General features: G+C 42.5%; 1 protein-coding gene across 1 annotated transcript; it reads right to left on the bottom strand.

The window, feature by feature from the left end:
• Positions 1 to 4,478: 4,478 nt before the first annotated feature.
• On the bottom strand, positions 4,479 to 19,490 carry LOC306828589 (putative nuclease HARBI1; the record flags this gene model as incomplete). Its single annotated transcript, XM_079351112.1, has 3 exons — positions 4,479 to 4,856; positions 15,459 to 15,560; positions 19,473 to 19,490. Coding segments are annotated over 3 exons (498 nt in total), but the record flags the coding sequence as incomplete, so codon positions are not given.
• Between the last annotated feature and the right edge of the window lie 7,188 nt (positions 19,491 to 26,678).

Raw genomic sequence — 26,678 nt, 5'->3', positions numbered from 1 at the left:
AGAATTTCTGATCTGTTTCAAGTAAAGGGACTGAGACAAGAGTGACATCACAACCCAAGCCCATTGGCTCGTTGTAGCAAGAACAAGGTCCCCTAGGACTGATTATAGCATTCCCAATATGGTAAAAGGGGCGGGACATATCCAACAACAAAGCCGAACGACTGACCAATTACGAGAGAGCAGATCAGCCAGTTGTCCAGTGTTACGGAATATCTCTTATCTGACTAGATTCAACAAAGGGCCCCTGCTGGAGTCCTTGGCCTCTTCACACCCACCATCTGTTCTGACTCAAATCAACGTTTACGACCCTCACTCCCCCCTGTTTTCCAACATGGCAATCTGTTCCCAGACGCTTACCACTTTCAATCTTAAAAGCCCTCTCACCTTGTGGATTTAAAGAACAACATCTTCAAAGACTTTAATACGCGAATCCCTGGCTGAAACCGGTTCCTTCCCCTTGGGTTATAAATATCACTGACACTAAGATAACACTTTCACCACGAACTCCTGATTTACATGACAAACTCTAATCTCACAGGAATGCCTGACTCTTCAGTGAACTCCCATAAAATGAATGTAGACTAGATGCCTTCATGTTCAGATGTATATTAACTAACATGTATTTTTCATTTTCAGGTCAATAATCTTTCTACGAACATTTAAACTAACGTTTTCATCCAAGCTGGACTCAAAACGCATAATCTACTGCGAAGTTACAAGGAATCATGTTTAATGTATCGTCTCACTGTCTCAGCTCAAAGATTTTCATGGAGCGCTACTGCCATCTAGTGGTTCTTTTAAATCAATGTTAGTCCTTTAGACTGGATATCACGTTTACGTTAATAAATTCATTTATGGTTGGATGTTATGTTCCTTTTCAATTTTAATGTCTGTATATGTTATTCCATTGTTTACTTTTACTCGGGTATGGTATAGTGTTTACGTTTAATTTAGTTTTTAGAACTTTAGAGAAGTTCATGTTTCAGCTCCGCCTAAAGACACGCGTCATCGGAATGGGCGTGTCATCCTCAGCACTCTTTTAAAAGCCCAGCGCGCCTCTCTATCGCTAGGCTGGTCCCAAATTTTTCTTTTGCTTGTAACTTTTTATACCCCGTATAATTTTTTTTCTTTGTTCTATACTCCGTTCTTGGACTTGTCTTCAAAGCAAAACTTTGACTCCAGAGCGACTTCGTTGTTTTCTAACTTTGATTCTTGTTTGCTTCAATATTTACACGCTTAAGAGACATTCTATTGAGGCTCGGCGCAACTTCAAATTGAACGTTTTTTTTTTTTATCACTTCTGGGCAATTTTTGGATTTTTCTCCTCAACAAAGTGACTTGAAACGAATCGTTATTTTAACTAACTGAACCGGCCAATTCAGTTATTAAAGGATTGACGATCGTTTATCATCAAACGTTTTTTTTTGGACATTCATCTGGACTCAGCGGGAAGACTTGAAAGCACCGACGCATTTCTGAGTGAATCGCTAACTCGACTCCGACTTGTTCACTAAGGTGAATTCCGGGCTGAAAGAATTGGAAAGGATCGTCCCAAAAATCCAAAACTCCAGCACCACTTGGCGGAATCGTGGGTTCAGCGACCACAGTAAGATACTCAACAGCTTGGTTGTCAACTCAGAACTACGTGTCATGAGGTGTTCATCGTTAAATCTTCCCCTGGCTCATATCCGCCCGTAATATAGCTTCAACTTCTTTCTTTTTTCATTTTTGCCGTCCGGTATTTTTGATCCGAATCTAATCAATAATTTTGTTAGACAGACGTTAAACACCGTACCATACTCAATTAGTTAGGATAGTATCTGTCATTCCTGGTTTTCTTCATATATCTGATGCAATTTCTGTTATCGTTCCGTATTATGTTTTTGTTCATTCTTACTCATTAAACATCACACATAAAATTCAGAAGTGTGTTCGTATTGATTCATAGTGGTTGAACGTTTTGGTTAACTCATAACTTAGATATGAGATTGATTAAAATAATAAATCCATAAATTTATGGATTTTTCATAATTAATATTTTTTATTAATTTCCATAATTAATAAAATTGTTCCTGGTAAGCCAGGTGGTGCCCTTCTTCTTACGAGGTGTGTTAATCAATTTTAACACGTAAATATTCATGATAGTTTTCCGCAACACCAGTGATGGCCACAGCGATGATAATGGTGATGATGACAATGGTGTGGTTCTGGTGACTCAACCTAGTTGTGCCAGTGATAGTCCTAGCTATGCTTATCTTGCTGCCACCAACCAAAGCATTGTAGACTTACTAACAGGTGACCTGAGGCCTATACTACGAAGCGAGTTCAACATATCCAGGGCATGCTTTGGTTTTCTGGCTTAACGAAGCCTAACAATCACAGTCAGGATAATGTATCACACAAAGCTGGTTATGAAGTCGGTAAATCGATTCAAGGTTTCCCAATCTAGCTTTGAGCATGTGCACATAAAAGGGGTGGTGTTTGCAGCATATGACCTATCACAATGATGGAGAAAGCAAGGCGTATTTCACACTGAGGAGCAAACAATGATACTCCAGCGTTACAAGGACTTCAAACATAAAATACAGGCCAAAAATAATACTACCGCAGCTGCGAAATGCAGGAGGGAGTGTTGGCAAAGCATAACTGACTGTGTAAATGCGTAAGTTTGACTTGATAAACTAAATGCCACATCATGAAGGCACGAGCAGTGCTGACTGTAATTATATCTAATACATTGATTTTGCGTGAATAACAATTGTATCCTTATTCATTGAGATGCAGCCCCAGCAGTTCTAAACGCACTTGGGAGCAAGTGAAGAACAAGCACAAAAACATTATTCAAAGTGGTGATAGAATATTAGGCCTTTTTCTGCTTATAATCAAAGTGTTTACTGCAATAATGTATTGTTGAATAAAGGTTTGATCACCAAATACAAAGGAATGATTAGATATCCATTGTATGAATGATTGTTGCTCACATTTATATTATATCAGTTATTATATGTGTTTTAATCTAATTGTTTGAGATTTTAGTTCAGAGGTTAAAGGTATTCTGTGAAGAGTGCTTGCACAAGTGAGTTGTCGTGGAAAATTCTCCTTTTACGAGGTGGAGAGTTGCTAATTCTCAAAAGAAGAACTTCACGGCGGCGCTTGAATCAGATCCCTTTAATACGTGCAGCACGGAGGAGAGGCCAGAGCATCTTCTGTCTAACCCTTACATTTCAAGTCCTTTTATACAATACCGAGGGATATGGGGAGGTGACCTTACACTTAAACAAATGGTGATCTTACATTACAATGGTTGTTTGAAGTTTAGTGTATTCTGTCTGTCTGGAGACAGTGACTCTGTGATAATGAAATAACATTTACATTCGTATGGTGCTGTCTGCGAAAGAGGAGGCCCTCCTGTGGCTCTCTGACACCTCTGTTCATTTGGTGTCTCCTGAACGTCTAGGTAATTTCCCACAGAGTGCACATTCCAACATGTGTTTTGATGTGGCCCTTTAAACTGAATCACTCACCAAATCAAACATAGGTTTAGTTTAAAGCCCTGAACAGTTAATCACTCACCCACTTTTATATAGGTTGAGTGAGCCTTGATTCTTAATGACCTAAATTGTCTTCTCCTTAAAAATAATTAGTTAGTTGACGAGATGTCAGGTTATGATAAGAAACAGGTAGGAAGTGTCTTCCCCTACAGATTGGACAAAGGATTCAGGAGTATGATGCACCAATGAGAGAAGCGGAACCAAACATCAGGAGGCGCATAATTTGGAAAGCTGCCCAATCGGAGGAAGGAAACCGCACATTCTCAAATGCATAATTTGATTAGATATTCTCTGTCTAATGTATTAAAGGGTTCAGGGAAAGATAGTCAGGGCTCATCAGACCCTGGTGGCAGCAGCTCCATACAAGAGCTGTTTGTACAGGGTTAGTGTCCATGTGAAAGTGCTTTGCTAATTAGACACAATTCTGTAATATAGTAATGATTGCAGGAAGAATTAACATGGATTTATTCTTCTACAGTTGATGGAGAGACACTGGTGTTTCTGTCACCACTCACATTTAAAGTGTCTCATACAGAGGTAAGGTAGGCAATCACTCATATACACTCTGGTATGTATAGTTATCATTTATTCAAAGGACTACATTTTACATGTCTTGTTTTCTCAGGCACAAGATGATGAGACTGTCTATGTGCTCTATCAGTGGATTGGAGGTACACATTTATGCTTAAACTGGAGCTTGATATCCAAAGCAAAATGTTGGACATCATGCTGAAATCCATACTGATCAAAAAAGGGAACCTCGAAGTTGAGAAATTAGAGTATGAAAAAAAGGTAGGTCAGCAACTTAATTTATTACCAGGCATGGCTAAACAAACTTAAAACATGTTCTTTCTCTATTTCGGCAGGAACGTGAAAACAAAAGATGACAAAATAAAGACTGTTGTAAATTAAATGAAACGGCCCGCTTTATTCTAATGAAAAAAATTGTTCTCTGACTGCCCTGCCAGAAGGGTGGTCCAGGGTGATGGGATCCACCACATCAGGGGGTTGAGGGTTCACAGGAGGGTTCCTCTCCCTCCTTTCTGTGGCAACATTGTGGAGCACCACACAGGCAGCTATGATTTTACAGGCCCGGCCCGGGGCCACTCTGAGGCCACGAAGGCAGCTGAAGCGGGCCTTCAGGATGCCAAATGTAATTTCTATCATGACCCTGGTTCTGGTAAGGGCCACACTGAATGCTGTTTGGGGTCCAACATCAGGGTCAGGATAGGGGGTCATCAGAAATGGCTGACAGGCATAGCCCCTGTCACCCAGCAGCACTCCACAGAAAAATCCTGAGGATAGATTCAATATTGCCATCAGTATCGCAAAAAATATTTAAAAGATCACGTAATGGAGCTCAGCGTATGTTCAGACAGGAAGACTGGTGTTATTCTTTCATTCATTCACCTCTTCATTCATTCTTAAAACCACACCTCCTCTCCAGCGAGCAGCTGATCATGGGCGTGTATCTTCCTGGAATAAACCAACCAGATTCTGCCACGAACTGTCTCTACCAATCAATGGCTTGCTGTCAACAGTTTAAAAACTCTCTCTCCTCCACAGTCATACTGTTGCTCAGGTATACGCCGCAACGGTTTACTCACGTTATCGTTATCTCGCTTGTCAGGATTGACAATGTCGGATTCAGATTTAGATCCGTTTTCAGAAGCCTTGGACCTCCCCCACGAGGTTCATTCAGATTTAGTTGCCATGTCCGCAGAGAGCCGGCGGAGGAGCGCTCGCCTGGCTGTCAGAGACAGCTCTCCCTAGGTGAGGCAGCTGAGATCATGTCTCATCTTAAGCAGCAGGGCATCATTCCAGACCCGAGCATGCCACTCTCCGAGCTCCGAGAGCTGGCAGGACTCGTAAGAAAGCCACCAGGTCAGTATTCACTGGCGTTAGAGCAAGACGTAGTGGCCCCGGTAAGCCCTCAGCCCACGCAGTTGAGCGGACGGAAAAGAACTAGGAAGTCTGGCCCATCCCAAACTCAACAACCCAAAAGAAGGACCCTCGTCTCCCATCCCGCCGGCTGCGTCAGACGCTGCGCTCGCTTCTACAAGCAGCAGCTTGGACGGCGCCTTATACGCAATAGCCAGCTCAATGAAACAAATAGACGCTTGTTTGCGCTCATTAGAGCAGGCTGCTCCGACCGGCACAAGGCCAGTGGGGGATTCCTCAATCCCATCCTTTTCACTGATCCCTGTCGTTAATTCTTCACAGCCATCCACTTCTTCAAGAACCGGACCAAGCATCCATTCACTTGCCTCGGCCGTGCCAGTCCCTGCTTTAGGTAGGCCTTACATGCCTCAGACTGCTTACATTTCTTCCAAGATGAGAAGAAAAAAATTAGATGGGAAGGACATAAACTTAGTAAGCTTTCTCCTTCCATCTCTCGAATGCGAGAAAAGCGTAGCGACGGGAGAAAACGTCTCAAACTTTTTTAAAGCTTCGGATCCCTGGCTCACAAAAGACGTAAACTTTGGGCAATTCGTAGTAGCCTTCGGAGTTTTCAGGGAGGTAATTTGTTCTGTGTATGAGGACAGAAGGAAAGAGCGGGACACTTACTTAGTGCTAATCGGGGATTTGAATCTCAATTATGGGAGAAACATCTTCTACCTTATCATAAATCATTCTCCCGTAAAGCCGCTCTGTATATCGCGCAGCACAACATCTGTTTGGACTGGTCTGTTCTGGACACCGAACTACTAGTAATGGTCGCCGGAGGCACCCAGGTCCTCTCCTGCAACTCGTGCGGGGTTTCGGGGCACTCCGCCTCGCTTTGTCCTTCCTTAACTTTCCAGCCGCCTCCAGTCAAACCTCCCTCTCTGTTCACTAACCAGTTAAATGTCGACAGACACGGGCGAGAGGTGCTTCATGTTAAATTTAAAGTACATTTTCAGTGTATAACTTTATGTATCCTATGGATACTTTTTCGTATTTTCGTGGAAATAGCAGCGGAAAACTTGCTTATTCAAGGGAGAAGTTGCTCTCACTCCGGACAGCAGGACAAGCCGGCATCGTCAACCCGATACCTGAGGAGCTGAGGCGGCGGTACAGAGGCTGTAGAGCTGGCGCGAAGCTAAAGGCTAGGCTAGCGGCTAAGCAATGGAGGTACAAGCCCTCGGTTCCGGTGATAGTTATGGGGAACGTAAACTGTCTAACCAACAAGACAGACGAGCTGGCTGCTCTTGTGAGGAACAACCGGACATTTAAAGAGTGCAGTTTAATGTGCCTCACAGAAACCTGGCTGACTCAAAGCACCCCGGACGCTAATGTAGATCTACCGGGCTTCACTACAGTGAGAGCGGACAGAGACACAAAACGCAGCGGCAAACGGAAAGGAGGAGGACTTGTGCTGTTTATTAACAGCAGATGGTTCCACTATGGACATGTTACTGTGAAGGAGGCAACGTGCAGCAAAGACATCGAGCTGCTGGCGGTAGGTCCTTACTACATGCCCAGGGAGTTCTCCCACGCCATTGTTCTTTGTGTTTACATTCCTCCGCGAGCGCACGTCGAGACTGCGTGTGACGTCATCAACTCGAACAATCTCGAGATTACAAACACTGCACCCTGATGCTTTCATTGCCATCTCAGGGGACTTTAACCACGTTACATTGAACTCTACACTACCGGACTTTCACCAGTTTGTAAGCTGTCCCACCCGCAAGAACAGGACAATAGACCTCCTGTATGCAAATGTGAAGGACGCCTACACTGCCACCCCCCAACCACCTCTGGGGAAGTCCGATCACAACCTGGTCCTACTCAAGCCACAGTACAAGACAAAGATCCAGAGACAACCGGTAACAACACGCACCTTCAGAAAGTGGTCTCCTGAGGCAGAGGAGGCTCTCAGAGACTGTTTTGAGACCACCGACTGGAGTGCCCTGCAAGAGACTCATGGTGAGGACATTGAGGGGGTCACACACTGCACAACTGACTACATGAACTTCTGTATGGACGTTGTGGTTCCCACTAAAACTGTGCGCTGCTTCTCGAACAACAAGCCCTGGATCACCAGCGATGTCAAGGAGATCCTTAACAGGAAGAAAAGGGCATTCAAGGAGGGAGACCAGGCAGAGCTGAAGCGTGTGCAGGGGGAACTCAAGGTCAGACTCCGAAAGGCAAAGTACAGTACAGAAGGAAGGTAGGAAGGAAGAGCAGAAGCTGCAGCAGAACAACATGAGGGAGGTCTGGGAGGGCATGAAAACCATCACAGGCTGCAAGAAGAAAAACACAAACGCAGAAGACGGAGACCCTGAGAGAGCAAACCAGCTCAACTTGTTTTTTAACAGGTTTGACTGCCCCGTCGCTGCAGCCAGTGCCTGTTCCCCCAGCACCCCTCTACACACCCCCTCCCTCCCTCTCACTCCTGTTCACCAGGACAAACGCAATCTCCAGAGACCAGGTGAGCAAGGAGCTGAAAAGACTCCGCCCCAGGAAGGCAGCAGGCCCGGACAAGAAATGTTTTATTATTTTATTATTATTGAAATTAATAATTTGTCGGTTTTTCTGGAAAATTCTCTGATATCAGACCATTTCCTAGTAACTTTTGATTTTTTCTTACCAACCTTAACTCCTCTTAATAAAAAAGTGCTCTCTAGAAATTTAAATGATAATGTTGTAGCTAAATTTAAGGAAGCTATTTCAGCTGTCTTTGTTTCAGTACCATCCTCTAACCCAGTTGAAAACTCCTATAATCACTTTAGTCCCTCTCAGCTAGATCAGTTTGTAGATAGTGCGGTGGATTCACTTAGAGTTACTCTGGATTCAATCGCCCCCCTAAAACAGAAGGCAATCAAACGACAGAGATCAGCTCCATGGTACAACTTAGAAACTCGTACTCTAAAACTAACGTCACGTAAATTTGAAAGAATTTGGCGCTCCACCAAAACAATAGAATCTCGTTTAATTTGGCAAGATAGTCATGATAGATATATGAAAGCTCTACGGCAGGCCCGCACTGCCTATTACTCGTCTCTTATTGAAGAAAATAAAAACAACCCTAGATACCTCTTCAGCACTGTAGCCAGGCTGACAGAGAGTCATAGTTCATTTGAGCCATCTATTCCTTTAGCCCTTAGCAGTAATGATTTCATGAGCTTTTTTAATGATAAAATTCTAAACATTAGAGACAAAATTAGCAACCTACTACCTTTACTTAGTGCAGATTCCTCCTATATTTTGGATACAGCAGAAACGGTTCCAAATTCTGATACTAACCTCAACTGTTTTTTTCCAATTAACCTCTCAGAACTAAATTTGATTATTTCTGCGTCTAAACCGTCAACCTGTCTTTTAGATCCAATCCCAACCAAGCTGTTTAAGGAAGTCTTTCCCCTAGTTAGCAGCTCCATACTAGATATGATCAATATATCTTTAGCGGCAGGTTATGTACCACAGTCATTTAAAAGCCTTAAAAAGCCTACTCTTGATTCAGGAACTCTTGCTAACTATAGACCTATATCTAACCTTCCTTTTATCTCCATCTTAGAGAAAGTGGTAGCTAATCAGTTGTGTGATTTTCTCCACAACAACAGCTTGTTTGAGGAGTTCCAGTCGGGATTTAGAGCTTACCATAGCACTGAGACTGCACTAGTTAGAGTAACAAATGATCTTCTGTTAGCCTCAGACAGGGGACTTCTATCTGTGCTTGTCCTGTTAGATCTTAGTGCTGCTTTTGACACAATTGACCATCAGATTCTGTTACAGAGACTAGAACAATTGCTTGGAGTTACAGGGACTGCTTTAAGTTGGTTTAGATCCTATTTATCAGACAGATCTCAGTTTGTGCATGTTCATGATGAGTCCTCTATGTACACCAAAGTTAGCCATGGAGTGCCTCAAGGATCAGTGCTTGGTCCGATTCTATTTACATTATATATGCTTCCTCTAGGTAGTATTATGAGAAAACACTCCATAAACTTTCATTGCTATGCAGACGATACTCAGCTCTACATATCAATGAAGTCAGAAGACACCAACCAGCTACGTAAACTAGAAGCCTGCCTCAAGGACATCAGGACCTGGATGACCAGAAACTTCTTACTGCTCAACTCAGACAAGACTGAAGTTATAGTGATTGGACCTAAGAACCTTAGAGAGACTTTCTCTGCCGATATGACGGCCCTTAATAGTATTAGCGTAGCCTCTAGTACCACTGTTAGGAACCTAGGAGTTCTATTTGATCAGGATATGTCCTTTGATTCATACATAAAACAAATTTCAAGGACAGCCTATTTTCACCTTCGTAATATCTCTAAGATCAGGCAGATCCTGTCACAAAATGATGCTGAAAAATTAGTTCATGCATTTGTTACCTCCAGGTTGGATTACTGTAATTCTATTTTAGCAGGGTGCTATGGTAAATCTGTAAAGACCCTTCAACTCGTCCAAAACGCTGCAGCTCGTGTTCTGACTAGAACTAGGAAAAGGGACCACATTACTCTTGTATTGGCTTCTCTCCATTGGCTCCCTATAAAATCTAGAATAGAATTTAAAATCCTTCTGCTCACCTACAAAGCTCTAAACGGTCAGGCACCATCCGACAAGAACATTACGTTCCCAGAATGCAGGCCTGCTCGTGGTGCCTATAGTCTCTAAAAGTACTATGGGAGGTAGAGACTTTAGTTATCAGGCACCGCTCCTTTGGAATCGTCTACCAGTTGGGGTCCGGGAGGCAGACACACTAGGTACTTTTAAGAATAGACTTAAAACTTTTCTTTTTGATAAATCTTATAGTTAGGGCTGGCTTAGGACCAGCTCATAGTTATGCTGCTATAGGCCTAGACTACCGGGGGAACTGGCACCAGGATCTCTTATCTCTCTCTCCCTCTTTCTCTCCCAGCTTTCATATCTTATTACTGCTTGTCACTATCTTTATATAATAACCTCTCCTTATTTCTGGGAGCTCCTGAGCTCTCTTAGGTTCCTTGGGACTGTTGGTGAGGATGGCCTGCCCAAGTTTTTTCTTGCCACGCTATGACGGATTAAGCTGGGCTCTTGTAATATAGCCATAAGTAAGGTCCTTTACCTGCTTTTTGTAAACATAATGATGAGCATGGTCTTGTTACCTGCTCTTTCGTTAATGTTAACAGACAAACAGTAAGGTCCTTTACCTGCTTTTGTAAAGTGTCTCAAGATAACGCCTGTTATGAATTGACGCTATACAAATAAAGATTGATTGAGATTGATTGACGATGCCATCCTCTATCTTCTACACAGGGCTCACTCTCATCTGGACAAAGGGAGCAGCGTGATGAGAATCATGTTCTTTGATTTCTCAAGCGCCTTTGACACCATCCATCCCCTCCTACTGAGAGACAAGCTGACCGAGATGAGGGTGGACTCGCACCTGGTGAGTTGGATCACTGACTACCTCACAGAGAGACCACAGTACGTCAGACTGAAGGACTGCACATCTGACACTGTGGTCAGCAGCACCGGAGCACCACAGGGGACTGTGCTCTCCCCTGTCCTGTTCACTGTGGTCGACGTGGAGGTGGTCAGGACCTACGGGTATCTGGGGCTGCAACTGGACGACAAGCTGGACTGGTCGCCTAACATGGACACTACCTGCAGTAAGGGACAGAGTCGTCTGCACTTCCTGAGAAGGCTGGGGTCCTTCAACATCTGCAAAAAGCTGCTGCAGATGTTCTACCAGTCTGTGGTGTCCAGCGTCCTCTTCTACGCAGTGGTGTGCTGGGGAGGAAGCTGCAAGAAGAGGGACGCAGCACGCCTGGACAGACTGGTGAGGAGGGCCGGCTCTGTACTTTAATGGCAATCATCCTAATCACTCCTGGTTTCCCCTTATTGTTTTGGATACTTAATGCTAATCACTGCTCCTTTATGTTGCTGAGCATTTCAATGGCCCAGTCTGCATCCCTGCATTGACTGTTTAATGACTGTACTCACACCTCTGGCACTACCTCAAACACCACTGTATTACACTCTATCTATCTATCTATCTATCTATCTATCTATCTATCTATCTATCTATCTATCTATCTATCTATCTATCTATCCATCCATCCATCCATCCATCCATCCATCCATCCATCCATCCATCCATCCATCCATCCATCCATCCATCCATCCAATCGTTTCAGCTCGGACGAATCAGCGGTATATGAACACACACAGTTCAAAGAAATTCTGAGCAAACATCCCTCAACACCAATAAACACCAACTAGCAGCAGAACTTTCATCTCATCCCGATTCTGTCTTTGTTGATCATGTACTTTTAGGGCTCTCTCAAGGTTTTCAAATTGGACTATTAAAACTGCCTACTGTAACTTTCATTGCAACAAATCTTCAATCAGCGACAAACGAGCCTGAGATAGTTTCACAGCTAATAGGAAAAGAAGTCGAAAAAGGATATGTCATCGGTCCTTATAAATCCTCTCCTTTTCCCGTGTTTCGCACCTGCCCGATAGGCGTAGCCACGAGAAAATACTTCGGGAAGAAAAGACTCATCTTTGATTTGTCCACACCTCGTTCCGGCCCTTTTGCCAGCGTTAATGGTCTCATACTCCCAGAGCCTTTCTCTCTCCATTACGCTTCAGTGGATAACATAATAAAACGAATAAAAATGTCCGGGCAAGGTTCTTGGCTCTCCAAAGCAGACATCACAGACGCATTTAAAATCGTGCCCATCCATCCAAGTCAGTGGCCTCTCTTCAGCATCAGGTGGAAAAATAATTATTATTTCGGAGTGCGCCTGACTTTCGGGTGCAGGAGTAGTCAGAGCATTTTTAATCAGATATCCGAAGCACTATGCTGGATCCTGTTGAACAAAATCAGGATCCCCTCCATTCTTCACTTGCTCGACGATTTCCTTGTGGTGGACCCTCCCCACAACAGATCAGGGTCCTCATTAAACAAACTAAAAAATTGTTTTCAGTCTCTCTGTTTCTCTCGCGGAGGAGAAAACTTTAGGGCCCAACACGTTTAGAATTTCTCGGCATCAACCTAGACACAGTCAGCATGAAAGTGTCCCTTCCTCTCACGAAATTGCAGCGGATCCGAGAAATCTCAAAATCATACTGCACGGGAAAAACCATTACCAAAAGGCAACTGCTCTCCCTCCTCGGGCATCTCAATTATGCCATGCGTGTCATTCCTCAGGGTCGCTCTTTCATCTCGCGTTTATTGGACATGGTCTCCTCACTATCTAATCTGCATGATTCAATTTCCCTAGATGAAGGGTGCCGCTCCGACCTGAGTTTCTGGTCACCTGTTAGATAATTGGAATGGCATCACTTTCTTCTATGATGACATGGTACTCTCTTCCGATTCTTTGTCGTTTTTCACGGATGCAGCTCCATCCGTAGGTTTTGGGAGGTTCTGTCAAGGACAGTGGTTCACTGGGATCTGGCCCCACTCGCTTTCCGGTTTAAAATCGTCATCTGCGCTGTATGAAATTTACCCCATCGCAGTCGCTTGTCACGTATGGGGCCATCACTGGAAACGGAAACGGTGTCATGCGATAATCAAGCTGTCGTAAGCATCATTAACAGAGGGCGCTCCTCGGCAACTGACATCATGCCTTTCATGAAGAGCATTACCTGGTCATCAATAAACACAATTTCATCATCACAGCTCGACACATACCCGGACATTTCAATAAACTAGCTGACGCTCTCTCCCGTTTTAAATTTCAGAAATTCCGGACCCTCTGCCCAGAAGCCAACCGTATACCCATTCGGGTGCCTCCCTTTCACCAGCTATCACTCCTCGAAATCAGTTTGGCATGCAGCAACTTTTAGATTCAGCTAGGAACTATATGAGGAAAGGTTTAGCTCCGTCCACACTGAAAACTTGTGATTTCGCTTGGAATATATTTTCTCTGTTTTGTGTTTCTATGTTCATTCCTATTTTTCCTGTCAGTTAAAACCATGTGTGCTTTTATTTGTTATTGTACAGATTTCAGACAGACATTTCAAACCTCAATACATCAGAGGTCTCATAGCAGGAATTCAATTTAATGTAAGATGTAAAGACCCCTCTTTCTTTTCCAATCCTGCTATTACAACATTACTTAAAGGCATTTCCAAAGCTTTTTCTCAGGTTCCGGATCAACGACGACCCATTACTCTTCCTATACTTCATAGAATGCTGTCAGTTTTAAGAAACGGGTGTTTTTCACCCCAGGTCGACGCCCTTCTGGAGTCGGTGATTCTCTTAGCTTTTTACGGTTTCCTCAGAATAGGCGAATTTACTACACCATCTCGTTCTTTCGTCCCCAGCCTCCACATTACTTTTTCTGATTTGACTTTTCAAGCTAGTCATTATATCCTAAATCTTGAAACAACTAAATGCAGAGGTGCTTGCGCTATCATCATAGCTCGCACTGACACCCAATTTTGTCCTTTTAAAGCCATGATTAATTACATCTTAACAAGGCCTCAGAGTAGCTCCTCTTCTCCTCTTTTCCTTACACCAGGTAATTTTCCCCTATCGAAATCTTGGTTTACACTCCACCTTAAGCAAGTTCTCCTCAGGTGTAATTTGCCAGCGCAGCATTATTCAGGGCATTAATTTAGAATAGGTGCAGCTACAACTGCGGCCAATCAAGGCTTGATGTCAGCCTCGCTTCAGCAACTCGGGCGATGGTCTTCTTCAGCCTTCAATTCCTACATTCGCCCAGACATCAACTCGGTTCTTGCGAAGATCTTTAAAACCTTAAATACTGTTAAGAAAACGTACAACTGGTGGTGGTGAATTTCTGGTCTCTATTAATTACTGTTACTACTCTATTAATGACAAACCCTATTTTTCCTGTTAAATCACGGGCGTCACCTTTGCAGCGTTTTCTGTCCTTCTTTTCACAGTCATGCTGGTCACGTGTCGGGTCTAAAAGATCCATTCACGCTGGGCCGATGGCTATTATGTCAGACCATTAGAAGTCATAATGGCCACATGTCCGAGGTCCCGAACTCATCATGCCGGGCCACATGACCACAGGGCAGCTTAGTAATCATGCTGGCCATGTATCAGGTTTTGGCAGACCCCGGATACGCCAGGCCAGATGACTACAGGGTAGGCTTTAGAGTCTTGCCGGGCCACAACTGAGTGGTCGCCAAACCCGATGTGCAGGCCACATGACTAAAGACTAGCAGTCTTTCAGGCTGCTGGTCAGTTCTCGTTTGCCGGGTCACATGTCAGCGGTCGCTGAACCCTACATGCAGGTCACATGATTACAGGGCAGATTAGCAGTCATGCTGGCCATGTGTTGGGTCTTGCAGACCCAAAACACGCCGGGCCAGAGGGCTATAGGTCAGGTACAGTATAGTCGTGCCGGGCTACTTGTCTGCGGCCAGCGAGCCCAACATGCGTGCCACACGACGTGTGAAGTCTCTCCTGATTGAAATGGAGCTCAGCGTAAGTTCAGACAGGAAGACTGGTGTTATTCTTTCATTCATTCACCTCTTCATTCATTCTTAAAACCACACCTCCTCTCCAGCGAGCAGCTGATCATGGGCGTGTATCTTCCTGGAATTAACCAACCAGATTCTGCCACAAACTGTCTCTACCAATCAATGGCTTGCTGTCAACAGTTTAAAAACTCTCTCTCCTCCACAGTCATACTGTTGCTCAGGCATACGCCGCAACCCTCCGCCACCCCAGTCACCTCCATCCAGCTCAGCAGAGTTCAGGCCCAGGCTGAAGCCCACTCCTCTTCACCACCACCCGTGTCTTGACTCCACAGGGGGGCATCCTATCCTGCGTCGGCCTCATTACCCCTCAGAGCTCATGAAGTCGTCATGACGGAGTCTAGCCCCCAAAAGACTTTGCACATTTCATTATAATTGTTGCACATTCATTGTTAATAAATAATTGTTCATTCTTAATTAAGTCTCTCCTGATTGAAATATAATATACAAGTATAGTTGCCTTACCCTGTGGCACAATGTAGACTCCCTGAAGATGCGGGAGTCATGGACTGAGCCAGGCCACTTGGCATCAATGCTGGTTACCATACATGTATGGTCACAGGTCATCTGGAATATCATTTGGAGTTCACAATACAAAAGTATTAACATAAATGCCTTTCAAGGGACTGTAAAGTGGTGAGACAGCTGCTCCAACTGATGACTGTGTTGTGTAAATACATGTGCTAGAAAAAATTAATCACCTCTGATTATGCCGACAATGTGTTGTCAATGAGTTGCCTTTACATCAGGCATGTCCAAAGTCTGGCCCAGGGGCCAATCACGGCCCGCGGTAAGATTTCATACGGCCCGCAACTTCGGTCTTATAATATATTATTTATGGCCTGCTAGCACTATCTAACAGAACAAATAAATCACAAAACTTTAAAATGGAATTTCTCCTTTCACCACATGGTGGCAGCACCACTAATTAATGCTATCTGGCTCTGCATCCTTGCGGCAAACCCTTCTCCGGTCATTACTGCCATGGCAACTGCAAAGAAAAAGAGGAAAGTTGATATTGAGGGGCGCCGCTTTTAGGAAAGGTGGGAATTACAGTACTTCTTCACTGAAGATCGAGGCAATTGTGTTTGTCTTATTTGTCAAGAGACTGTTGCCTTGTTTAAAGATTTTAACATAAAGAGACACTACCAAACTAAACATGCTAACACATACGACAAGCTAACAGGGAGTGACCACGCTGAAAAAGTGAAACAACCGCAAGCTGCTCTGGCATCACCACAGCGATTTTTCATGCGGGCCTGTGAGTCAAAGGAAAGTACCACCAAAGCAAGCTACATAGTGGCCATGTTAATAGCTAAACATGGCAAACCTTTCACGGAAGGTACATTTATCAAAGACTGTGTCCTGAAAATGGTGGAGAACGTTTGCCTGGCACGTAACACCGTGGCACGGAGAGTCGAGGACATCAGATATTCAGAGACAAATGGGGGACAGGGGAGTGGCTTTTGATTATTTCTCATTAGCCTGTGATGAAAGCCCCGATGTATCTGACACTGCACAGCTCTTGATTTTTTTGAAAGGAGTTGATGACAACATGAACGTAACAGAGGAGCTGCTGAGGAACAGATTTTTTCGTTTCTGTTTGTGAAGCTGTTGATGATCTGAAACTACCATGGAGTAAAGTTTCTGAGATCATTACCAATGGTGCGCCTGCCATGGCTGGTGAGCGAAGTGGATTGTCCACACTGATCTGCAATAAAGTCAGCGAAGAAGGAGGTAACGCTATTAAACTTCACTGTATAATTCACCAGCAGGCTCTCTGCGCCAAACTGTTTGATTTTATTATTTTAATTATTTGAAATTTGATCATGTTATGAAATTATAGAATATTAGGCCTTTTTCTGCTTATACTCTGTTTATTGCAATAGTGTATTGTTGAATAAAGGTTTGATCACCAAATACAAAGGAATGATTAGATATCCATTGTATGAATGATTGTTGCTCACATTTATATTATATCAGTTATTATATGTGTTTTAATCTAATTGTTTGAGATTTTAGTTCAGAGGTTAAAGGTATTCTGTGAAGAGTGCTCGCACAAGTGAGTGCACATTCCAACATGTGTTTTGATGTGGCCCTTTAAACTGAATCACTCACCAAATCAAACATAGGTTTAGTTTAAAGCCCTGAACAGTTAATTACTCACCCACTTTTATATAGGTTGAGTGAGCCTTGATTCTTAATGACCTAAATTGTCTTCTCTAAAAAGAATTAGTTAGTTGACGAGTTGTCAGGTTGTGATAAGAAACAGGTAGGAAGTGTCTTCCCCTACAGATTGGACAAAGGATTCAGGAGTATGATGCACCAATGAGAGAAGCGGAACCAAACATCAGGAGGCGCATAATTTGGAAAGCTGCCCAATCGGAGGAAGGAAACCGCACATTCTCAAATGCATAATTTGATTAGATATTCTCTGTCTAATAAAATATAAAAGGGTTCAGGGAAAGATAGTCGGGGCTCAGACTTCGCGACCAGGTATCTGTCTGTCGTCAGGGACACGTAGTGTTGAACCCAGAGACTCTGTAACTTGATTCATCAGGTTAATAAACTCTGTTAACCTGATAGAGACGCCTCCAGTCATTCCTCTCATCCCATCAAAAGAATGCGCAGAGATTTGAGGTAATTATTTAGAGGAGTCAGATTTCTATTAACAACATAGGAAAAGTTTTAAATAGCAACTTTTATCCTTCAGAAACCAGTGGTAAAGGCAATCAATTCTATTCGCTCTAAAGCTCTATACCACCGACAGTTTCAGCAGTTCTTGCTTGACATTCAGGCTGAATATGGAAACGTAATATATATCACAACGATGTGAGGTGGCTATGTCGGGGGTCCCCAATGCAGCGATTTTTCTCTCTCAGAGAGGAAATTGGACGTTTTTTATGCGAAAAGAGGCAACCGATGGGAGAACTGTCCGATCCTGTATGGCTGGCAGATTTCGCTTTTTTGGTTGACATAACGAAGCATCTGAATGCGCTGAATGTTAATCTGTAAGGACAAGATGCAGTGATGAGCCAGCTGTACGCTCACATAAAGGCCTTTAGAACCAAGCTGCAACTTTTCCAAAGACAATTGTCCAAACAGAGCCCTGCACTACGCACTTCCCAGCTTTGAAAGAGGTCATCGACAGTTTTCCACAGGACAACATCGGTGCGCAAATGATGAGTTATGCAACAGCTATCGCATCTCTTTCTATGGAATTTAACAAACGCTTTCGGGATTTTGCTGTTATTGAAAAGGACATGCTTGCTTTTCTCTTCTCTCTTCCGTCGTGGACCCTGACGATGCTCCTCCACAGCTGCAGCTGGAGCTCATTGAGCTGCAGTGTGATGATGAGCAGCGCAGTTAAACACCAGCAGCTTACTCTTGTTGACTTTTACAGGCAGCTGGATAAAGGCAGGTTTCCAGAAATGCAAACATTTGCTAAGAAAATGCTGAGCTTATTCGGCTCCACATATCTGTGTGAGCAGACATTCTCTGTCATGAACTTAAACAAGAACCGACTGAGGTCAAGACTAAGTGACCCCCACTTGCGTGACATTTTACACATTTCAACGACTTCCCTCAAACCAGACCTGGCTTCTTTACTGAAATCCAGATCTCAGTATCACCCTTGTCATTAGTGACAGCAAGTTATTTCTTGATCAATCTGAAATTGAATGTTTTGAATCTGTCACTATTAACAGTGAAAAGCCAAAAGCATAATTATGTACTTGGACTTATGGCACTTTTTTTATTTTATTAAACATCTTGAATAAGATTTGGTTATAACTGTTGATGTTGTGTACCTGTAGATGTGTACTCTCTGAAAGATCTTGTAAAAGACGAGCAAAAATAACTTGTTTTAAACTTTAATGATAACAGACAACTTTGCATCACATATAACTCCTGTTTAAAATGTTCATGAAGCAAAGATATTTACCAAACTCAAGGAAAATTAAGGTATTCCATACAGTTCAATGTTCAATGTTATCTGACTCTCCAGATATGAATTAAAGGCAGAATTGTGTTTTTAGAGTTGTTCACGTCTGCCTGAGTGGCTTATATTTGGTTACACTGCCATTTAAAAAATAAAGAGAATTGTGACGATGAAAATTGTTGTATAATAGTGCACATTTGCATGTGACTTTTGTTGTTACAAAAAACATCAGAAGGAACTACTGGGCCCCGGGCATCTTCACTTTATCAAATCTGGCCCTCTTTACAAAAAGTTTGGACACCCCTGCTTTAGATAGAGTAACAGTACTTAACTTTCCCCAAAGGGACACGCTTCTGGGTACATGACAAAAACATTATCGTTCAAGAAAACTGAAATAAGGTGTGTGTGAATGAAATAAAACACCCCATATAGTACTATACGATGTTAACACAATGAAAAGAACTCCAGACATAAGCAACATATTGATTTTAATGTGACGATTTAATGTAAACTTGGGCGTTTGAAATTGAAACATTTACCTGAATGTTGAGACTGTGAAATGATTCCCCAAAAAATTAAGAGGGTCGGAGACTTACTAGTAATAACTACTACTTCCAAATGAAAAAAGGGGATAAGATTAATAGGACGTGGCTTATCTACACTGAATCAGGGAACTGTGTTATGTGCTTTTGTTGCCGACTTTTTGAAAACGGGAACAAACATTTAAGTTCAGGTGGGTTTAACATATGGAGAAACCTCAGAGCTCACCTGAAGCAGCATGAGAGGTCTGCCGAACATGTGTCTCACATGAAGTCCTGGCATACACCTTCCCAAAGACTGCAGACAGGCACAGCCCATTGATCAGCTGAACTAAATCCAATGATGGCAAAAATTGAGAGATGGAGAAATCACAAGATTTGCTGAGGCCAAGGCTAGATTGGCATGAACATGATGAGAGACAAATTACAAATCTTATGGGGCTCCCAACGAAATAGGATGTTACCACTTGGTAGTTGCTGGACAGCCATATTGAGGGATAATATCAAACTTTTATTTAAGTTTATTTTATAGCCAGAGACACAGCCATATTCTTCTCATACACTACTGAGGGCAGGAAGTGTTGATGCTGCATTGGACAGGTACATCAAGATATCATCTGCGTAACGAGAGATTATGCCCAACCACAACGCTATCTATAGTAGATGTGCTCTTACAGCAATAACGAGGGCCTCAATAGCCAGAGAAAAAAGGAGTGGGGACAAATAAAATTGTGTCAAAAGGGGGAATTATATAACCATTTATCAAAACACTGTACTGTTAAAAGTATTTTCTTGGGCCAATGTCCTAACTCTGCAGTACTGAACTGACTGTGTACTGAATGTCCTCATATTGCAACACCTCAAGGACACCTCTACCAGAAACTGAACATCACGCCACTTCTGCTAAAACTTCTGACACAGCATACGAACATTCTAGAGGAAGCACATAAATGATAACTTTATAATCTTGTGACTTCTGACATTTGTGGTCAATTCTCTGGTTTTTGTGTCTGACCTGCAAGTCAATGAGGTGGACCTCTCAGCTGAGAATAACACTTGGTATCTGCATTGTATTTCCTTGCTTTATTAAACCTTCTGGTTTGTTCATTTTGACCCTGAGTGTCTTCTCTTCTCTAAGGCCCCGTTTACACGGAGACGCTGTGACAGAAACGCATCGAATCGACCACACTCCGGATTCGAAGTACAGACCGTCTACACGGCAGGTCTGACCTGAGTGAAAATGATGTAGGTCTCATGACCGGCCAGTAGTGGGCAGTGGAACTTTACAACGCGACACACACCAGTACAACAACATCCTCTTTAGTGGCTAGTTGCTGCGTATGGTCACCCTGTGCTTGGATAAAGGTTGAACAATTTGCCGCAAGTATTCGATGCTCTTTGGGCGGCGACTACCCGATGGATCATATCAAGGTTCTGTTTTAAGAGACTATACAACGCGAATAGCTGCTGAAGCACATAGCACAAGTAAATCCGCCGCCATTGTTTGTTTGTTCTCGACTACAGCGCATGTCCAAATTTATGCCGTGTGAACGAAAGGCCAATCCGATACTCAACTGTTTTGTTTTACTGTCACAGTGTCTCCGTGTAAACGGGGCGTAAGAAAACCAACACGCACAAGGTGACTTAAAAAACCTCAGAACACAGGATATAGAAAAACATTACGTGCTTTCAGAGTCAATTGACACATCTGACGGCACAACTGAAGAAGACAAGCCTGAGTTTTTTTTAAAAAGCCCTTGCCTCCAAAGCCCTGTTTTTTTTTTTTTGATAGGAGGAGTGAGGAGGCAGCTCATTTGTCATTGTGTTTTTCTTTATATTGAAACACAAATAAACAAGACTTCAGGGAGAGCGCCTTTAAAATAACAAACAAAACTTCTGGATTCACCCCAAAACTACCTTACCTGAATCAAAGAAAACAATGAAATAAAATACAGGTATCTAACCTACCTCCCTCGAAAATAAACAGGAGAAAAGAAAAATAAAACAAAACTACTCTCCCCTACTACAGAAGAAAGAACATCTTCGTGTCCATGACAATCTTTTTGAGAGTGAGCAGCAAGGAAAGAAAGGGGCGCCGCTCCACTTTAGGCGTTCTCCTTTTTCAGGTCTTCTCTGACTTCTCCAACCAATCCGAGAGCTACCGCCCTAAAGGGATACACAGAGACAGACGCACAATACAGAACGCAATCACAACATTCACCTACAAATTACCCTCATTCATAACAAATTGGAAAACAGTTTCAAGGACTGCAATGGACAAACGTAATTTCAAAGGGACTCAAGTCGTCCAGCCCTACTGCAAGCTCCATAACGTAAAAATTAAAGGATCTTCAAGAACAGGCCCACTTTTCACCTGCATAGGCTATTGCCGCTTTGGTGATTGTCAGGTAAATGTCAAAGTTACAATTGAAGACATTCCCACCCTTAAAGGTCTCGAGGAGTTTAATGGTGTGCAGATTTGTCACAGTACGACAGAATTTAAGAGAAGGCCGGTACATGCAGATTCCCGAACTTCAATGAACAAGTCACTTGAGCGTATAAGCTCCCTAGGGCCATTTATTTAGAATCACTGGAGGACCTCAGCGAGGATGCTATGCTTTCTGGATGCAGGGATGAAATCCCAACCCCTGCTGTGCTTCAGACCATCGGGTGGCGAATCAGACAAGCTAAAAGGTCAGATCCAAATGAGTTCTCAATTTTCCAGAAAATTATAGAACAAAAGGCAAATGTTGAAAATGAATTCCTTCAGAAGGTGATAATGCATCCAAAAGGAATTAGGCTTTGGTCCAAAAGAAACATTTCATTTTTCATCAGAGATGCAAATGGGATACCGTATACCTGGATGCCACTGGAAGCATGAAACATACAGCAAAGTCAACATTTGCACCATACTATGTGCATGAGCTTGTCGTTCAAAATATTTTGAAAGGGGCTTCCCCCTTTCCAGTAGCGACAGGTTACCAAAAAACTAAAGTGTTGGCTTAATTTTGTCACGGTTTGGTTTTGTTTCTGTATTTCATCTTGTTTTTGTCTTCATTCTTTCCCTTGTGTTCTGTGTATGTATGATTCTTAGTGTGGTTTACTTTAGTCCTTAGTGTGTTTCCTTGTATCCTTCTATGTTGTCTATAAGCTTGTTTCCTGTTATTTGTCTTTTCAGGTTCTTAGTTTGGTGTTTAATATTTCTTAGTCTGTTTTAAGTGTTGTTTTAAGTGTTTCCTGTTTTATTTTGTAATATCTTGTTTTAGTGTTTTCAGTGTCAGGTTTTACTTTGTACCTGTATGTACTGTATCTATAAGTCCCACCTGTGTCCGATTAACCCTGCCTATTTAGTCTCTGTGTTTCCTCAGTCTCTTGTAGGTTCATTGTTGTTTGTACGTTGGTCATGCCTAGTCTGAGCCTGTCATTTGTTTCCCTGCTTCTTTGGATTTACTTTGTTTTTGCTCCACTTGGTTTTCGGGACGTTTTGGATTTATTTTGAGTAAGTTTTGTTTTTCCCTTTTGTTTAATAAATGTTTTGGTTTTCTGTGTTGGGAATTTTCAGGAGCGAATACCTGACCAACGGTTATGTTGGGTTTTATGACGTAAAATTTGATTGTCAAAATAAATTAATAATTAAGTTTATTTAATTATTCATCTAAATCAATAATTGTTATTAAACTGCGTTTAATAAACCTCGGGGCACCACCCTGTAAACAGGGAACAACCAAAATATTACCAATATCAGTCTCAAATTATTTAATTAAATACCAATATCATTAATAATTAATAATCTGTATTTAATTGAAGGTGTGAAATCCGAACACAAAGCCCTTTCACCCAGCCTAAGTCACAAAGCAAATTCACAGTGATCACAAACAACGACTTTGTAAAATATAATAGAATTTATTTAACAAAGCAACATCAAGTTAATCAATGAAACTCAATCAAACAAACAACCATTATAAACCAAACTACAGGTAACAAACAGAACAAACAAGCGTGGCACATGTGTGTATGTGTGTGTGTGTGTGTGTGAGAGAGAGTGAGAGAGTGAGAGGGGGAGGGACAGACAGAGACAGACAGACAGACAGCGATCAAAAATGGCGGCGACCACGCGTGGTCACGTGATGGCGGACACAGAACGTGATCTACGTTTCAGCAGCGTCTGGAAAGCCACAGGTCTCTATGTGTGTGCGTTTACCGAAAGGTGTGTGTGTAAAGGCGAGAGGGCGAGAGAAAACAACGCACCTCGACAGCTCAATCTCGGACTGGAGCTCACCACAACTCAGAGCACAGTTTACGTCGCGTACCAGAAGCTAGTGGCCGGATTTGTATCAGACGGCGTTCACACTAGTCTTTCTGATAGTGAGTCTATTACCCGGTTATGACGTGGGAGCTCACAGATAAACACCCGGGACACAGCGGCACAAATAAGGAGAACAAAAGAGATTTTACTCTGGTAAAATCTAAGACACAGTGGTCAAACACCAAGCAAATATTATCACCGTTTCACTATAATAACTCAGTTATTAAACACACTCTCTATATCTAACTGCCCAGACCTAGCTAAGCCTCACTTGAAACCGTTTCGTCCACGGTTGATGAAAGGAAGAAAAGAGGTTCTGGAGCGGCCTTTCTGCAGTTGTAAGGTGATGGCGGTGCGTGTCCAGTGGGGTTGAGCAGGGCCGTCGTGTCCTCAGTCGAGCGAGGTGATCTCCGTGGGTGTCCTTTCTTTAAAGGACGGAACGAGACGTAATCCTTACAGTCTCTCTCAATACCGTTTTAATACGGGAGAAATAGAACGCTATACTTCTGAGATGCGTTCAAGTGGATGATCTAGGCTCGGAAATTAGGACGTCGGTGTGCTTCAAGGCCTTGGATCAGCTGCGCGCCAAAACTTTTAAACAAAGAGAAGCATGCTGGAAACAGGAACAGAGTTGGGTATCCTCGGACGTCGCCAGACGACGTTTGAAAGAGGCAGAACAATGAAGCATGGCCGGCTTTATACCTCCCAGACTTCACACCTATGTGTTAGGTGTGGCAAGGCATTCTGGGAGTACCTGCAAGGCATGCTGGGATAAAGAGTCTTTTGTCGTAGTTCTCCAAACATACACAGCCTGAACTTTGCCATCCTGGCTGGACCCAACATCTGCAATTGGGTCCTCCTTGTTTTTCTACCCCTGTCTGTGACAAATGTGCTTTATTTTCCACAGTGCCATTACAGGAATTGGATGTTTTTGTCCTGAGTGCCACAGTACTGTTTTCCAGTCCTTGCACAGGAAACGAGGTTGACAAACATTTGAACAAACCTGCAGCTGCTCATGCAGCAAATGGGGACTGCCATTTCCAAATGTTACATTTAATCAAAGGATTAAGCTTTTTAAACATTTAAATTACTCTTTTCTTTCAGAATGATGTGACACAGACTCCACTTCTGACACACTTTGAAGAGGTCATCAACAGTGCTCCCCTTGTGCTTGATGGCCAAACCAATCCATTTCATTGTCCATCATTCATCTCAAACTTGTTTTTGTAATGCCGGTAACTTCCTTTCACTAATAATAAAGACATCAAAGACCTTGCATAACCTTAACTGTTTTTTTGTTTGTTTTTTACAAGAAAATACTTAAAGGTGTCTACACTATTGTATGGTAACTATAATATAGTTTATATGCTGTGATATATTTATTGCACATGGTAGATGTCTACAACCACAGTGGAGAGCTTTCCTGCTGTGCCTGAAAACATCCAACTCAACGGCTCAAGACACAATATAGTGTGTGTCAGGACAGACATGGCAGAATTAATACTGCAATGTTCTGGTATGTTACAAATTGACTTATCTGAGCAGAGACTATTTCACCATCATAACTTCATCTTTTTAAATTGAACTAATGCGTGTGTTGAGTTTTCAGTAAAAAAGATCATTGCTGAAGTTGTGGCCAGAAAAACCCTGCTGGAAAAAGTGAAGACACAAAATGGGTAAGACATAAATGTATTGCTCTAATTTTGCACATTGTTAATATTTGCCTGAATTCAGAATGCAATGTTTTCGTTGAGTTCATCAGTTAAATTAGATAGAATTTATAGATACAATTGACAATGCATCAAAAGTTCCCCTTTAGTGTATTCATGGAAATAATTGAAAGTGGTAGAATTCATAAAAGGTATTGTGTATTGTAACATTTGTAAATGTATCATTTCAGATTGAGTGCACAAAGTGCAGAAGATGGTACCATTCATGCTGTGTCGCAGTGGCTGATGAAGAATGGAAGAAGAGAGGGGGAAAAAAGATCAGTATGGAGTAGGGATGCTCGATATTGGCTTTTCTACCGATATCCGATATTCCGATATTGTCCAACTCTTAATTTACGATACCGATATCACCGATACCGATATATGCAGGCTTTTTACATCAAAACTGTTAGGTAACAACAACATAAAATATCTCCTGTGGAATTAACACATTATGCCTAATTTTATTGTGATGCCCCACTGGATGCATATGTGAATGAAACATGGCTTTTCAAATGTACACACTGAGAAAAATAAGAGAACAACTTAAATTATGGAAAAAAGTGCCATATTTATTTAGTGTTAGAGAGAAACCTCAACAACAAACAGCCTCAAACAACACCACAGACAATATAAAAAAAAGGAAGAGGCATATCTTCAGTCCATTAGTTGTAAACAAACATAGTCAATGAATGACTGGCCATAACTTGTCAAATAATATACTCAAACTGGGCTCAATCTCTTTTGAGAGTAACAAAATCCTCTCTCCTGATGCCTCCAGTACTCCAAAGGGCATCCTTTGGAGGGGATGGCATTTCTTTAATAGAATTTCTATTGTTTATTTTTCTTTGAAGCACTGACTGCCAAATGGTTATTGTATTCATTGCATGTAATGTATATTTTTAATGTGACGCACTCAGCACAGCAGATTAAATTTAGTTTGATGATTAAGTTAATCAATTACTCACCTGCACTGTCTCGCTTGTAGGTGCTTGAGCTGCAACTTCATTCTCTGCAAGGATTTCTTGGTACATGTCCCGCAGGTTCATGCTTCCAATTCGAGCCTTCTTAGGTGGGCAGTACTGGTCCTCCCGGCCTGGGTCATCTGCACTTCCGCCAGCAGCCTCTCCATTGCTGCCACATTGTTTTTTCTCAGTTGACTCTTTAAGCGACAACTGTGTGGTTTTCTTC

Source organism: Symphodus melops, assembly GCF_947650265.1.
Source record: "Symphodus melops genome assembly, chromosome: 8".
NCBI classification, from domain to species: Eukaryota; Metazoa; Chordata; class Actinopteri; order Labriformes; family Labridae; genus Symphodus; species Symphodus melops.
Note: the sequence above shows the minus strand (reverse complement) of the source record. Positions and strands in the feature narration are given on the sequence as shown.